General features: G+C 37.4%; 1 protein-coding gene across 2 annotated transcripts in view; it reads left to right on the plus strand.

Moving 5' to 3' along the window:
- The window catches only part of LOC140170175 (cholinesterase-like), a 24,673-nt gene extending 14,578 nt beyond the window's left edge, over positions 1 to 10,095 (plus strand). The window contains exons 1-4 of one of the 2 annotated variants that reach the window (XM_072193499.1): positions 2,867 to 3,044; positions 6,304 to 7,799; positions 8,380 to 8,570; positions 9,147 to 10,095. In XM_072193499.1, coding sequence (XP_072049600.1) covers positions 6,310 to 7,799; positions 8,380 to 8,570; positions 9,147 to 9,277 — 1,812 coding nt within the window. In that variant the 5' untranslated portion in view covers positions 2,867 to 3,044; positions 6,304 to 6,309 and the 3' untranslated portion in view covers positions 9,278 to 10,095. Of the gene's footprint in view, positions 1 to 2,866; positions 3,045 to 6,303; positions 7,800 to 8,379; positions 8,571 to 9,146 lie in introns of those variants that run through there. The other variant, XM_072193500.1, reaches the window with a different exon arrangement.
- The last annotated feature ends 8,102 nt before the right edge of the window (positions 10,096 to 18,197 follow it).

Here is an 18,197-nt window from a genome sequence, read left to right on the forward strand (position 1 = left end):
TTGGGGACGACTCCGCGAACAATAATTTCAGATCAGAAGTCGCCATTAGCCCTACCATTATTATTACCCACAATACGCAGGGAACACGCTACTCCCTAATATCGCACCTTGAGAAGTATCTTGTAAAGATTTTGTAATCTGTGTGAACAGGCTTTGAACTAGTAGCAGACCGTGATCCAAACAGCTGTCAATCATTACGTTTCATGTACGCCCCCTGTACGTATATTGGTTTGGAAGTAGGCCCAGGGGCTATAGATTAGAATGTGTGTGTGAGCATGGTAATCTATTTGCATTTCTTTAGTTATATCAAGATATTATCGGGTGTATATTTTCAAAAAAATTACTGAAATATTTAATCGTGTACTTTTTCTTTGCACCAGCACAAGGTTTTGGAAGCTATGTGAAAGGGGTTATTAGCGAATAAAACTTGAGGCTTTTGTTTGGAGTTGGTTTAAAAAAGTTGTAGACATGATTAGTAAATGGCATCAAGAAGGACTACGAGACTGCATCGACTTAATTTACGGTGACATCAAAAATTTGCCATTTTTAAATACACCATTAGACTGCAAAAAAAATGATAATCTGTAAAGCTACAATGATCAACATGATCAAGGCGTTCGGTTTATTTGTTCAAAAGCACGTGCATTTGCGTAACATGAGGGGTGATTGCATGCATGAAACACCCACCTCTTTGAATATTGGAGACAGGATTTTATTCCAGTAGAAGTAGTGATGCAACAGGGTTAATTACCATAGAGGTAGGTGAAAACAATTTTTGAATGTATTGCCCCAAACTATTTGTAGGCTGCACTCATCATCTGTAATCCCTATGTACGGTGTACAATCATAGATTGAATACAATACCGCTCTTTTCAACGACACGAATCGTACAGGTGCGAGTGAAATGTACACGGACTCAGCATAGTTGGAAATTTCTATAGAATTACAATCCAGGTCTTTATACCTATTGTTTGATAATCTGTGGTGCGATGCAGAGACATAGCGTACGACTATTGCAGGGCAATATATTCAAAAATTGTTTTCTGTTACATCACTACTTCTACGGCGAATGTTCATGGTTCTGTCGGATTTTGTCTCGTTAACGGCTAGATTTTGTGTAGAGAAAATCTGGTGTAATTATACTTGTCATCGGCAATAATTTGTATTTGTAATTCATTGTTCGTTAGACTTGTACATTTCACATAAGATAAGGTAGTAAGGCACAGCGAGAAACCCTAGTAAATAATTATATTGTAGAGGCAGGAAGACTAAATCAATACACGGTTATCTGCTATGCATATTCTGACGATTATGGGGTAGAAAATGATGAATATCTCCCGTCATTTTAGGTTTCTAAAGAAGCCAATTGTAAGGCCTACACTTGAATATATGTGTTGAAAGGACATAATATTCATAAGTGTGCGTATTGAACTTCAACCGTGCGTTTTGAAATCAAAAACTGACAAAGATTCAGATTTTATATGTCCTGAACAAAAAAAATGACAGCTGCCCTCATTCGTAGACACTCGGGTTGCGGAACATACACACGGTACTAGCGCAGAGTAGACCACTGGTGGAGGCAGTCTAAAGCAGATGACGTACCACGTTAACTGTCATAATACAGAAGCAGTGACCAGGCTATTGTCAATAGCCTTAGTGGGAAGTCTCAAAATTATTAAACAGGTTGGAACAAAATGGAACTAGTGGATTTGAACTACCATCATGGCGATTTCTGCCATGTACATATCGGGTCGATGACTCTGTGTAAGGGTCTCTTGTGTATCAATAAACATGTGAATTGATATAGGTTTACAGAAACAAACCTCAATGGAAAAGTTAATTTCCATTTTGATTGTATATATATGCATACTTGAAAGCCATCCATACTAAACCTATTTTGAAATAATCGGCTAGCGTTAGCATCGCACCCAACTGCGTGCATGCCTTTCAAAATCAATACACGATGTTATGAGTCTTTTTTTTTCGCCTTATATAAACCGAACAAACTTTAGCACCAGCACACGTACGACCTTCGTGCGTGGTCCTGTTGTAGCTTTTAGGGTTGCGTACTGGGGTGTGTTTGATGTGGGTGTGTGTATGTGGGGGGGTGCACATCTGTGGGGTGCGTTGTAGGGCTAGGGAAAGAGGTTCGGGTAATTACTGCTAAATTTCGTATGCCTTCCTCGATTTAGTAAGTATTGTTTTTCACTATATCTCTAAACGTAATGTTGAAAAGTATATACAATTTTAGACAGGAAATTACGCAGAGAATCCAACTAGCATACCAGATTCCTGCAAAAATGAGCAGTTTTTGAAAAAAATCACAAAATTTGATATTACTTTACAGCCTCGAGGAAGGCATACGGACTATAGTGGGGTTACGCTCCTAAATGGAAAATTCATGAATGTTTGAAAACTGTAGTTCATATTAGGACGTCATATGATTTCTGAACTATATGCTTGTTGCAACAGTGTAAAAAGTGTAAAAGGCATGCCAGTAATCAAATTCATTTATATCAAGAGCCCAATGCAACAAAGACTCCATAGCTTCCCTGGGAAAATGCAATCGCGCTTATGAATAACACTACCCAGGGTACTGAGCGCTCGATTTGTAACCATGTGATATGACGTCATGTCATAAGCTGTCAATATCATTGTTATTTGACGTGGCGTGATTTCTGAACTCTATTAATCTATTGTTGTGACCCAGTCAGCAAAGGAATAAGCTGAATAAGCATTCCAGTAAACAAAATTAATACACTTATTTTAGGAACTTTGTTGCTATACATAATTCAAAGTAGGTTCAATGTCATGTCATCCGCTTCCAAAATTATTGTTATTTAGATTTCTGACCTTTTCTGGTACTATATATTAAACCATGCGGACTATGGAAAAGACACACTGTGCGTTTTCTAGGTTTATGAATTACTATAGACATTAGCTGCAGGGAATTGAAGATTATACAGAGTCGACTTTCGAATACACTCGCAGTCAGTGTTTGATCTGGAAGGAATTGCACTGAGGACAAACTGGCAGAATCAGAGGTATGTTCTTTAGATTAACTCTTGATTTCTATTTAAGCTTGATGACTAATAAGTGTTCAACTTTGTGGTTGTAGGTATATCTTGATCGATACTCCTGGTGCATTCTAAATTACAGAATTTTTGTATATTATTGAAAAACAAAGAGCAATTTGATGAGATAATAAGTTGGCTATCTTTTGTCTTGTAGTCCAGATTATGATCACAAAATCAATTGTTTTTAAGACTTTATTTAGGGTTTAAATGGTCAGATATTTAAAAAAATACCTGTCTTTTATCGACGTGCAAGTGCATAATGAACTATTATAACTAGAAAGCAAGTTTAATTAAAGTGCTTTTCAGGAGGAATCCGCTGCACTCGCGTCGCGTCCCAAGCAATTCCTGATGCCATAATACTCATCCATACTTCTTGATAAAGTCACTACTAAATTATTTTTGAACGAAATTAATTTTGTGTAGAAATGATCTGGGATGATTGTATTTGTGGTGTTGTTTTCAAAAGTAAATATGGTATAGATACTGAAGATTCAACGAAATTCATGTCATAATTTCGTAACATGTCTCCTTCGTCAAATACTCCAACCCGGCATCTTATTTATATTAAATGCGGTATTGTCGGTTCCGAAATGAGACACACCCGATAGCGTATATCAAACAGGCTGAGCAGGATAGTAAGATTCCATCACTATTGGATTTTTTACTTTATTTGAATGACTTTTAGGTTGACTTTGACCCCTTCTCAATGCGCATTTTTATTGAGTGACCATAGCAACAATGGAATAACGTTCGTTTGACTCCTACTTAAAATGGCACCGATGGTAAGACTGATCCGATTCCATCACGTGTACTGCTTCTATCTCGATTCATTGACCTTGAGGTAAATTCTGTCTTGATTCATTGACCTTGAGGTAAATCATATCTTGATCCATTGACCTTGAGGTCAATTATATCTTGATTCATTGACCTTGAGGTCATTCTATCATAATTCATTGACCTTGAGGTTGACCATTGCTCAGTGATAATGTTAGCATGATCTTAGGGTTGCTCCACTCAATCCCGCCTTGATTGAATAACAATGACTTTTAAAGGCCTTGTACTCATCTTGATTAAATGACCTTGAGATGGTTGACTGAATGACTTAGGGGTAACTCCTACCACGCCTGTAGCCAGCGGAAACAAGTCGGACATTGATAAAGATTAAGAAGAAGAAGAAGAAGAAGAAGAAGAAGAAGAAGAAGAAGAAGAAGAAGAAGAAGAAGAAGAAGAAGAAGAAGAAGAAGAAGAAGAAGAAGAAGAAGAAGAAGAAGAAGAAGAAGAAGAAGAAGAAGAAGAAGAAGAAGAAGAAGAAGAAGAAGAAGAAGAAGAAGAAGAAGAAGAAGAAGAAGAAGAAGAAGAAGAAGAAGAAGGAGAAGAAGAAGGAGAAGCAGAGAAGAAGAAGACGAAGAAGAAGAAGAAGAAGAAGAAGAAGAAGAAGAAGAAGTGGTAGAAGGAAAAAGATAAGAAGAAATGGAAACAAAATAGAAGAGATCGAGAGTATAAGTCGAGAGCAATAATTGCGAACCATAAAAAATGGTTTTTTTAGCTATGAAAAAAACCCGAACCATTTACTGCACAATTCCAAACTTTCGGCTACGCGTACACATTCCCATATGTGACCATTCACGGCGAATGAGCCGTAAATTTCTCCCCCGGTCAATTTTGTTTTATTTCGTGTTTAAAAAATAAACATCATAAACTTAAAAATGGTATATCATTTGACTTCAAACGATATCCAGAAGCGGGGTTATGGTTTGTTAAACTTTGCTCTTTAACAAAATTATAGCTTTTTTCGTTTCTGCATGTGTCTGTTTTTCCACATTGCTGGCAATAAATATCAAACAGTAATAATTGGCGGTCATTTCAAATCATCCCCAAGTCAACGAGGTTTAAGAAAGGTCTCTCATTGTTAATTGTTGGTTATGCATACCTATACAAAATACAATGCCTGGTAACCCACCACTTGAACAGGATTTAGCAAAAGCAAACAAAGACCAGAGCTATTAAAAGTTTTATAGCCATCTAAGGTAGAAGCTTATTATCCACTTCAACAATAGGATAATTGATTAGTTTTTCACTATCAAATGAGATCGATGTCGGGCCAGCTTAAGTTACCGGTGAATACGACCTTCGTACGCATTTTACACCGTAACTCAGAATCAAATTTAGGGAATTTACGGCTCATTTGTGCTGCCGGGTAACATATCATCTTGCTCCGTATTAACGGGTGTCCCTTAATTTACTCCTCAATTGTTATTTTTGCCTAAATTATCAGAGAAAGGACGTGAAATTCTTTAACGTTGAAAATGGAATTGTTTTTTATTTACTCTTCGCGCCTCACCTACACCTGCCATTTTATTACTATGTCTATGTACAAATCTTGCCTGGCGAAAAATCATATTAAAATAGTATATGCTACAGACCATGTACAGAGAATTAAAATTTAGAGTAAGGTCCATTGCAGGCAGGCATATCTGAACTTCATTCACCGTCTATATTGTTAAATAAATGGTATTGTTAACATTATAGAATGATTGCTTGTATACGGTAAATAACTGTGCAAGGTTGCCATGGGTGCGTGAATAAGGACAAAAGTTTGAAAGTTGAAGGTTGCTTTCAATATTAAGTACAGTAAAGTTCATATCAAAATAAAGGAAGCAGTTTGAAAAATGCCACGAAGTTGAATAAATTTTGCACTTAAACGCATTAAATTTCACTGTATTTGTATGTAATAAGTAATTATTGCTAAATTAAAGGAAATCCAGCACATCCTGTAATACGTTTCGTCCTGTTGCTAGATAAAGACGCCGCTTTGGCGACATAGTTACCTTTAGTCGCCATTGTTTTAGAAATATGCGTGCTTTATTATTATTCAGCAATACTATCATGCTAAAACAATGCCATACAGTAAAGTTGAATGTGCGAAAATACGTAATTCAGTAAATTTACTTTACCCTTTTAGAAGTATTGGGGATGTTTCTGTTAGGTCCCTTAATTTCGTAGCGTCAGGGTGTGACTTTGGTACGGCAACGTCAAACGTGCTAGCTCGAGCTCAGCGATCTACGTTTATCTTTGTCAATTGAGAATACCTCAGTTATAATAGTAATGTTAAAATCGGCATATTTTATGCCGAGTATAACCTTTCCACGTCTTCTTGCTCCGGTGAATTAAAAAAAAACCTCGAATATTTCAATAATATTTTTAGTTTTGTTTATTCACTTTTCAGATCAACATGGTTCAGATTTTGTATTTCGTTCTGCTGATAGTTACGGCTTACGCTCAATCTAATCCGGTAGAAAGAATCAAGACTGGACGAATCATGGGAAAGCGTATTACTGTTAATGGTAGTACGGAAGTAGACGCCTTCCTCGGCATTCCTTTTGCGGAACCCACCTCTGGAGAAAGAAGATTCAAACTTCCTGTAACGAAGGCACCATGGAGCGGTGTAGTCAATGCTACTGAGTATGGGCATGGATGTTGGCAAGTACTAGACACTGGGTTTCCTGGAATTCAAAAAACTGGAAAATGGAATCCAACAGTCCCCTTAAGCGATGACTGCTTGAATCTTAATGTCTGGGTTCCCTATCCTAGGCCACAAAATGGTTCGGTATTGGTTTGGATACACGGAGGCGGATATTATTTTGGCGTTAGCTCCTCTGATATGTATGATGGAAAATACTTGGCAGCATTTGAAAAGATGATTGTTGTGTCAATGAATTACAGATTAGATTCGTTTGGATTTCTAGCGACTGGAGATTCTAGTGCACCTGGAAATCAAGGACTTTACGATCAAGCCATGGCGTTACAGTGGGTACAAGATAACATTGCAACCTTTGGAGGCGATCCGAATAGCGTCACAATTTTTGGCGAGAGCGCGGGTGGCGCAAGCGTCGCTTTCCATTTGCTCTCGCCAGTTTCCCAATCGCTTTTTCAGCGCGCGGGAATTCAAAGCGGTGGTGTTACACCACGTTGGGCATATATTACTCAAGAGGTAGCTTTAGAACGTGCCAAGCTTCTTGCACGTTCTGTAGAATGTTTGAGAGACACAAATGGTGATGTACGAGATATTCCAGATATGGTCACATGTCTGCAAAACGTTGATGCAAACGACTTGTTGGCTGCAACTCCAGGAACAGGAAAATACTTAGAGCCTTTCTATGCACCGGTATATGACGGGATCTTTCTTTCTGAAGATCCCGTTGATGCTCAAGACCAGGGCAGCTTTAAGCAGTGTGAGTTGATTATTGGAAGCAACTCCAATGAAGCCAACGTCTTCTTATTTTCCATTGTTCCTGGTTTTGGTAAAGAGGGAGAAAACCTTCTTGATTACGAAAGATATAACGCAGCGCTGCGGTTTGTCTTTCCAAATTTCCAATCCTTTGGGTTAGATGCCATCGCATTTCAGTATAGGCCGTGGAAAACACCTAATAATCAAAGCCTTCTGAGGGATGCAATAGATCTTGCAGCTGGAGACTTCGATTTCAATTGCCCAACAGTCGAGTTGGCTAATGCGTATGCCAGAGAGGGCAATCAAGTCTATTATTACCGGTTTGAAGAGCGTCCGTCTAACAGTCCATTTCCAGAATGGATGGGTGCTCTCCATGGTGATGAGATCCCCTATATCTTTGGTGTTCCGTTTGACGCGTCACGTGGTTACAGTGATAATGAGAGAGTACTGAGTAGGAAGATGATGAATTTCTGGGCAAATTTTGCAAGAACTGGGTAAGTTATAATAATGCTGCACTTCATGATTATAACTTCTATAAACCGTCTCTCAATAACGTGCTGATGATGTAACCCGTGGACACGTACGTATACGCGATTCGTTGAGCACGGGGAGCGACCAAGCAAGAATGGCTTTACGATAATGTCGCCCTCTAGAGTCCGTATGATGAAATACCGAAGGGGGGTTCATATGCAGCGAGCAGAATCTTGGTCAAAAATCAATTTACCTCCCCGGATCAAGCAATCCCTATCGTGGTAACTTGTTCGCTGACCAAGATTTTTCTTTCTGCAGTTCATATACTAAGTTTAATAGGACTCGTCATTATGAGAAAGGACGCATTATGTTTAAGCTTCAAAACGATTTGATTATAATAATCAAAGTTGAGAAATAATGTCAAGCAAATAAGGAAGATCGAAAATATAAATACAGTTATTTTGAATGTAATGTTTTGTTGTTTTTGTTTTTATTATTGATAAGACAGGAATTCTCTTTCCAACAACTGTGATTTTCACAAGAAGTATGTAAACGAATTTGAAAACACTTTTTGTCTTTTGAAACATTTTCTGCCCCTTTTAGAAACCCGAATTCAGATACTTCTGACGTGGCTGATCTACCTTATGTGTGGCCAAAATACGACGTCGAGACAAAGGAATTCTTGGTACTAAATGAGTCACTTGCCGAGGGAACTGGAATTACAGGTAGTGGTGTAAAGCCTCTGGAATGTGCTTTTTGGAGAGATTATCTGCCCAATCTCGACGTTCAAACAGGTATATTTTAGCTTCGGATTCGGATTAATTTTGACTTCAGAATATCGGGTGTAACCTGGGGCTACATTCTTGAAGCCGTCTGAGGATATTGGTATTTTAATTTCATTTTATGACAAATCCAACACTAATATAAACTACATGTCCCTAATAATTTGAAGCTATAGAAGAATTTTACGCGAGGCGCCGTCCTTCATCGAGAGGGTTCCGACCAATTAACGAAGGTCGTTATTTCGATTAAAGTTTCAAAGCGTCATGGCTTTGAGCACATGAACCTTCTCTGGTATATAAACCGTCCTAACCATCTTCATTAATCCAACCTCGGCGCTGTATTTTTATAGAGGGATCGTGTAGGCCCTACTGTTCATTAAACATTTTTCCTCTTCCTCTTGGTATCTTCCCTTGCATTCTTCCTTTTCCTTCTATCACAGTAGTCCTCAATATAATTATGACCAGTCCAATTATTCTTTGTTCAATCCGGGCTGTATTTGATGATTAGAAGCTATTCTGTTGTTTTTAACAAATGAATGAAAACTAACGATCGACAAAACTTTTTACATTTTTTCCTATAATATTTAGGTGACATCGATGAGGTTGAGAAGCAATGGAAAGAAGAGTTTGATAAATATAGTAACGACTATATCGTAGATTGGAAGGTACAGTTTGAGAAATACAAGGCTGCAACGTCTACTGGAAACTCTCTGGTATAGACTGAGTCCTTCGGGCCCTCTTTAGCAACTACCAATAATATAGCTGGGGTGGTACTTGTACACTCACAGAAAAAAATACATAAATTATGTAAAATTTTACACAACTTCGATGTACGTATAGAACTCCAAAACAAATAGGTATTTTTTACATAACCATGAATTATGTAAAAAAAAACATAGCAGAAAAAATACTTACAAATTATGTAAAATATTTACATAAATTTTAAAATACATAAAACAGCGTAATTATGTTATAACAGCATGATTTATTACTCGGAGTTTCACGCCTAAAACGGCGATCATCAGATAAATAGCTGAACACTGAACTGTAACTCCAAAACAAAACAAATAAATTCACAGCGTTGAAAGCGTACGCGTCTTCACTAGAAAAGTATGACAGCGCGCATGTTTAAAAGCGAATGACACAGTATATACGCACGCATGTTTAGCGAAAAACGCGGTGGGCGCAGCAACTACGCATGCAATGAAGTGCGTAATTATTTCTTTTCATACACGCATGCTCGCAATTTTGAAATGCGAAAAACAAATGCACGCATGTTTAGCGAAAAACGCAATAGGCGCAGCATATACGCATGTAATGAAGTGCGCAAATTGTTTCTTTAAAATGCGGAAGGCGCTGTAGGCGTAGCAACTACGCAAGTAATGAGGTGCGCAATTTATTTTTTCTTTGCGCGGCTTGGTGGTTTCCGACCGTGTCGGCATTTTGAGATGAGTTCGGTTTTATTATTGAGGGTGTTAGGCCCTTTCGCACGCAGTATTTCTAATTTCTCTTCAAAACATAGGTTGCATTGTCCTGAGTCACGTCTGTGTGTGTTTGATTCTTTCAAGATTTCCCAGTGGATAGAGTAGTTACTTCCTTTTCTTTTAAGTTGCCATACATATTTTGAGAGTTCTGTTTCCTTCTCATATTTGTCATGTTTGAATGATTTGGTGTGGTTAATTGTTGAACCTCTGTTTAAAGGTTCCACCAAATCACCAAAAAAGCCAACCAAGTGCCATCAACAAAAAGTTGCAACTGTAGAGTCAAAGAAACCTGTCCCCTCCGTGGAAAGTGCATGACAAGTGCCTTAGTATATAAAGCCAGTGTAACTTCGAATACAGAATCTAAATCTTATATAGGACTTTCAGGTGGAACCTTTAAACAGAGGTTCAACAACCACACCAAATCAGGACAATGCAACCTATGTTTTGAAGAGAAATTAGAAATACTGCGTGCGAAAGGGCCTAACACCCTCAATAATAAAACCGAACTCATCTCAAAATGCCGACACGGTCGGAAATCTCCAGTTTGGTTCAAGCTAAATGACTCCGAAACCTACCTATTTGAATGAAGTTTCAGCAGGCTACCCGATCACACACACGTCGAGTCCACCATTGCTTTCGGTCTGCGCTATAATTTCTTACATGAAATAGGTAAAAACTACACGTGTCGATTTACATAACACGTTAGGTAGATTTTCTCCAATCAGCGAAGTATTTTTGGCTGACATTTTACTTCATTTCATGCAATGATTACACAAACTAGGTAAACTAGCTTCGGTACAGTTCAAATATGTATTTGAAGCATTTACAAACTGGCATGGTAAAAGTTTGTGACAAACTTGTACATATATTGTGTATAATTTAATTTACATCGTGTTTTTTTTACATAACGTGTGAATATTTCTCTGAGTGTATCTCGAGGTGAATATCATGCTCGCACGAATAGAAATGGGCAGATTTTACGGGCAAGCGATGTATATACTCGCGCACATGGTTTACATGCATGATTTACGGTGTCAAAACGTACAAAATCAGAAAAAAAGGTATGCTATATGTTTTAAAAGACGTCGAACATGAAACAAAAAAATGTTAAAACAAAGACCATCTTCTGCTGTTTTAGGGTAGTGAATTAGCTCCGAATACTTATTTAGGGTACGTCCTGAAAAGTTCATGCACGAGCACTAACGTTCATACTTGATATGATACCCCCTCGGGCAAATTGAATTTGTACACAAATGTACAATTTATTGAATAAAAATTACAACAAAAGGCAGAAAAAGGTAAAAAAATTAATAAAGAAAAGAAAATCTAAGTTAAGAATAGCTAGAAAATATATGTGTATATTAGTGTGATAGCTGTTGATATTGTAGATGTCTAGAATTGAAAACTATGTAATGTTTTGTTAGCAACATTAAGAAATGATTACATCAAACAACCGTGACTAGTAAAATGTTTAAGAAGCGATAAAAGAGGTCACTAGCGAATAAAACTTGAAGCTATTGTTTGGAGTTGGTTAAAAAAATTGTAGACATAATAAGTAAATCGGCATTAAGAAGAATGACGTCCAACATTTGCCATTAGAGAAATCGCAGTGATCGGACGCACGTCGGTCTATTCAAAACCACTCTCCTGCATCGAAACATGATCGCGTATTTAGCCAGTTTTGAAGATTTTGCACGTGCGAAAATACAAAGAATTTGATCATTTCACAATATGTAAAGACGGTCAAGGATAATGAACAAACGAAGGTAAGTCTAATTATTATTATGGTTCTGTTTGTTTGTAACAAATCAATATAATATAGCTTCAGTGATGTGTTAAACATTGACTTTTATACACGATGTTTACACGCAGAGATTGTCCATTGAAATGTGTGTGATACTTTGCGTATACAAATGAAATTGCGATTTCACATTTTGGACACCAACGTCGTATAGAACGCACGTTTTACATAAAATATGCTGATTTTACGATATGTCGAAGTTCATGCAACGCGCCTAATTTTCAGCACGAAAAAGTCTCATTTTGAAAGTAATGCCATTAATATATGGATGTAGTGGTCCTTAATCTACCAAAATATATGTTTTTGGGCAACTTTAATATTTGGGGCGCACAAAAATACAATTAAGTTTAAGCAGCATGTTAATCTTAGTTTTGGGGGAAAATCAAAAGCATGCTGTATTGAATTATTTTTGACTCGGTAACCATTAAATTTTCAATCACATTGCCCTCGACGAGATCAGATATTAGCTGATATTATAGTCTTTGTTCCAGCCGCCTTGTTCTCCTTCGTGACGAATGAACACAATCCAGTCTGGAACCGAGACTAGCAACATTTAACACCGTTTTTAACGTCGTATAAACGCACGGGCCAACGTACATGTTACGCACCACGTATGTAATATCGCAATCTCTCTATCAAATAATAAACTGCAAGAAATAATATTTGCAATCTGTAAAGCTACAATGATCAACATGATCAAGGTGTAGGGTTAATTTGGTCAAAAGCACGTGCATTTGCGTAATATGAGGGAGGATGGGAGGGGTGGGGGATGATTGCATGCATGAAACCCACACCCATTCGAATATTGGAGACGGGATTTTAGCCCGACAGAGAAAAAATTAATTGTGCACATTTCAAAACACATTATTAAGTATTATTGAGTATCGATTCGCGTGTAACGCCTTTATTTTGACAAACTAAAAAAATATTGTCACGTGTTCCTATGTAATAGCATGGTAATATTCGTATTGCGCGGACTTGGATGTCGACCTTTTCCCATGATACATCCCGATTACATCGCAAACCGCTGGCGGCGCGCTTATTGTGAATAGCGAGAATTTGTGGAAGTTTATGCTACAATTCTGTCGGAGTGATATCACCTGCTTTGGGCAGACGTAGTGATTAAACGATATGCACATAAACATCTCACAAAAGTAACTAACCCCCTTAAATAATGGCTATTATTCAAAAAGGGGCTATTGTATTACAAATCTGTAAAATGCGTCGGAAGTAGAATTTGTTTCTGCGTATTTTGACACCTCATTTGATACGATAACCCAGAAAACAATAAAACACCGGTCAATTTAATGTAATGAGGTCCAGATTTGAAAGTTGCACTTACCTATAACATTTTTACAATACAAAAACACTCAGATATCATTACACAGATTTCCTTCCACTGAATACAAATCAATGGAATTTACTGCAACTTTCAAATATTGGGTTACATTGATTTAAATGTACGCGGTGACGTTAATATTTAGTCAATTGCTACAAATGAGGGGTCAAAATGTGCAGAAATAAATTCTGCTTGCAACGCATTTTACAGATTTGTAATAAAATCATCCGTGTTTGAATAACGGTCATTATTTAAGGGGGGTTAGTTACTTTTTTTGAGATGTTTAGAAAAGAAGACTATCGCCGGGCAAAATACGAGGATTAGGGGTTCATTCATAAGATTGAGGGCATAAACAGCGATCATGCCCGAAATCCTATGAATGAATCCCGTTCATACATACCTAACATTCCTAGCAATTCAATACAAATGAAAATAATAAGGGTTTACAAGTTTAAATAACATTTCCATACCGTTTTCCTTCATAAATTGGAAGAAAATGAGTAGGCCTACTTGCGGGAAGCAGCTCGGCTCATGAAGTAAACGGCCGAGAGTCAACGCGTGATACGCGTTATCTTTTGCGCTCCGCGTGAGATGGGCGCGGTGACATGCGCGTGTACGCAACACTAGCAAATCGTGGATCGTGTTAATTGGGTTCCAACGCTGCGTGACGCAGCTTGTTTATGCCCTGCGTACTGGTCATAAACGGAATTTATGACCAGCAAAAAAGGGCCCAAATCCAATCAGAAACGTCGTTATATCGTGAGTATGTATGAAGACACATTATTTCAACCAGGCTGAAAAGGTACGATCCCCGGCAAAAATTCTCAGCTTTCAATGTACAATAATAAAATACAATAATCATGAGCTCTGAGAGAGGGCAAAATGCAAAAAAACCCAAAAAAAAAACCCAAAAAAAAAACAAAACCCCACCTTATTATACTGTTTTCATGATTCTGTCATTTCCAATTAGTTTACCGTATTTTAATTAGACTATGCCAGCATCGAATTTTGATAAAAATCGAATTTTGATAAATAAAAATATGTTATTAATCATAACGCATTCATACGAAATTATACTGATGCCTGATTTTGATATAAACTTTTGATCCAAACATAAAGAATTAATTCCTACCTCAGAATTTTCAGATGGTACTCCATCTTTCATCAGCGAGTGAGTGACTGTACCAGGTCGTGATTTTCTTGACTCGTAGACAGAAGCATGATTTATACCAACACAGGTGAACATTCATAAACTTATACTGATGCTTATTACAATTAAAGTATTCAATACTAGTAAATGGTCATAAAAATGTATGCGTACGCCTATATTATTGAATGTAACATATCTTGCACTTACCTTCCTGCCCAGAAGCCCTTTCTGAACTATATACCTGGGAAGTCAATTCGAATTTGTCTAAAATCGGCAGGAAAATAGCGGGGGGACCAGATGGGATCTCATCTAAGCTGATCCGTGAGTTCTCAGTTGAACTCAGTGATCCACTGTGTCATCTTTTAAATAAATCTTTTCAAGAAGGGTCGGTGCCATCGCAATGGAAATGTGATGTGGTTGTGTCTTTGCCAGCTTAGTCCGATCTCGTTGACTGATCACTTTTCTAAGGTGGCCGAGTCTTGTTACAGATTGGGTGGTGGATGACATAGAACCACACATCGATCATGGGTAATTCGCCAGCAGAAAAGAAAGATCCACGACCCATTATTTGGTTAAGTTAGTCGACTTCATCCTTAAACACCTTGATCAATTTCAAAGTATGTCACGTATCACCGTGACTGATTTTAGTAAAGCTTTCGACTGCGTTGACCATAATATTGCTATTCCAAAATTAATTGAAATGGGTACAAGGCCTGCTGTAATACCATGAATTTGTGATTTTTTGTCGTACAGATCCAAATATGTGAGATACCAAAATGTCCTGTCTGACTGGCAAAATCTCTCAGGCGGGGTTCCACAAGGCACCTTAAATGGGCCTTTTATTTTGTATGGTTCTCGCAAATGACGCTGCCAGCATGAACGATCCAAAGAAATTCGCTTTGAAATATGTCGATGATCTAACTGTAATTGAAAACATCAATACCAGAAATGGTAGTACTATCCAAACTGATTTAGACAATTTTGACGATTGGGCTCTGTACAACAACATGAAATTAAATCCATCCAAATGCATGTACATGGACGTCTCCTTCATGAAACATCCCGAGGTATTACCCCATCTGCGGTTATGTAATCAAAATCTTAAAAGTGCCGATGTGATCAAAATTGTGGGCATTAAGATCGCCAAAGACCTCAGTTGGGACATTCATATTGGAGACGTTCTAGGGCGTGCTAGTGGCCGGCTGTTTATGCTGACCAGGCGCAAAATATTTGGACTGAGTGTTGAGGATTTGGTTACTATCTACGTTGGTTTTGTGCGCGCGGCCCCTTCTTGAATATGCGGTGCCTGTTTGATATCCGGGGCTTACTGAGAAACAACACCTTTGGAGCGTATTCAGAAGAGGGCGTGCAGAATCGTCTTGGGTGGTAACTACACTTCTTACCAAGATGCCCTCGTCACATGTAAAATGTCTGATCTGAGAAGCAGACGCGACAAGATCTGCTTAGATTTTGCTACCAAACTATATGAGTCTCAACAATTTCGCAGCTGGCTACCTAAGTTGAGATCATAAGTAGTCAAAGTTCCTCTCCGCATTTCATGCATATAATAACATCACAAATTCGCAACAAACCCAAAAATTAACCCCGGGCAGATTTTTGGCTATTTCTCCATTTACGTACGATCCTGCCCAAAAGTGTCAGGTTTTGACATGGGACGTCATATGCGTTCCCTTAATTTATCTGAAACGAATTTGAAAAGTTTGATTGTAGTAGTCACAAACCGCATAATAATTGTATGACCACATTCTTTGATGTGACCCCTCAAAGTATATACATGGGCCCACCTTCCTAAGAAAATGACAGCCATCTAGCCAGGGCTATTAAACATCCCTCAATTATCATGATGTAAGCTTTCAAACGTAAGTTTTTATAGGGCCTGTATTAGTTTAATATTAAGAGGTAATGTAAATGTTTTGCAGTAAACTCTACGATGCACTATGCAGTAGTTCTATTGTGCCACTAAATAGGAAAAAGAATTGATACAAATATTAAAATATCCCAGCAAACACAAAAACGTTTTAAAAACGTTTTAAATAGGCTATATTTTGGCTTTTGGTTTAGGTAAAAACGTTTTAAGACTAGAGTAATGGAAGACACATTCATCCACGCCCGAATTTGAGATTTCTTGATATTTATCAACACTAAGATGTATTCTTTTACTTGAAACTGATAAATTACAACTTGCTAATATTTACTCATATTTTTGCTTGATTTATTTTGCTCTTTTCAACTCGAAAAAGTCGCATGGCTCAAGACAGCTAAATAAATTGGCGGGAAATAATGAGTCAGAAATGCGCGAATGTGAAATATTGTGATTGTGATATGTCCAACGCAACCAAGCGCATTCGGTATGTTGTTAACGCCACCAAAATGTGGTGTAAACAAAACAAAAATTTGAAGTCAAAATGCCAATTAGATATTTTTAATTATTTTGAATTTTGGAGCACTGAAAGCAGATTCATTGGTACAAAAAGATGAATATTTAGACCATGCACCAGATAGAGCTTTTACAAGCGTGAAAGTCTTACCGTTTTAAAATATAAGGACGTTTTGTGCACAATTTTGACATTTTTTTCCTAAAACGTCGATTTCTCAGAGTTCACTTAACAATATTGCACGATTTTTGTGACAAGATAACTTGAAAAATATGCAAGCAAAATGTAAACTTTTTACACTATCGTTTAGAGTACATCAAAGTCCAGGGAAGGTTTTTTCATTTTTTCAAAATATTCGTTTTGAACAAAAATACACCATTATGTTCAATTTTTAACTTAATAGAGTGACAAAATTGCTTTTTTCACATGTTTTTTTCAATATTTCTAAAAAAGAGACGAATTAAAAAAAAAAATAAAAAACCTTCCCTAAGTTCATGTCTCTTCTTCATAAAAAGCTAACTGATTTTTTTTTACTCCCGAACGGATTTTTTTCTAAGTTGTCACAAAAAAATTGGGGTAAAAAGTTAATTTTTTGATTTTTTCAAAAACTCGAGATTTTTGAACAAATCTGACGTCGCCATGGGATTCCTTGACTCATCTCCTTTCCAAAAATGTATAGTTTTATATAAAAAAAAGTAGGTGATGGTGAATGACAAATTCAAGTCAAAATTGAAGGCAAGTTCAAATTGAAATAAGTAGCAAAAAGACAGCAAACTCAGAGCAAAATAAGTTGTGTCTTCTCTCATTGAGAGCAAATTCACTACCAGGTAGTGAATTTGCTCTCAATGCTGTCTTTTTTGCTACTTATTTCAATTTGAACTTGCCTTCAATTTTTGACTTGAATTTGTTTTTTAAACTACAGCATGTAGTTTTTGTTGTTTGCTTTATATTTTGTTGTCTGTCCCTGAAGAAGAGCAGTTTATCTGCTCGAAACGTCAGTTGCTTTTTGTCTGTTCAGTGTTTGACTGCTATGTACACAGTGATTTTCATCACTTCCAGTGTACTGTTTTCCTGACACTCTTGTGGGCTCTGGAATTGGCAATTTTGGCCATCGAACTTTGCCTGTTTTGTGCCTACTCTGGATGTTTGGTTAAGCATGTCTGTTTATATGCACAGTGATTTTCATCACTTGTTCTAGTGCAGTTTTGTATTACCGTTGATCCTTGTTGTTATTGCAGGTTCAGCACTTACTTCTGTGGGCCTTGGAACTGGTAAATTTTGGCTATCGAACTTTGCCTACTTCTTCTGCCTACATTTGCTGTTTTTGTCCCCCTGCATACTGTCTAGTCTGCATTTTACTTGTTTTCCCACATTAAGTTGGTGTACCTTGCTTTTTTCTTTCTAGTTTTATATACTTCGGACATACAATTCAGAAATAATGATGCTCGAAAAGGTCCATGTTCTCTCCC

This window comes from Amphiura filiformis, chromosome 14 (assembly GCF_039555335.1).
Source record: "Amphiura filiformis chromosome 14, Afil_fr2py, whole genome shotgun sequence".
Lineage (NCBI taxonomy): Eukaryota > Metazoa > Echinodermata > Ophiuroidea > Amphilepidida > Amphiuridae > Amphiura > Amphiura filiformis.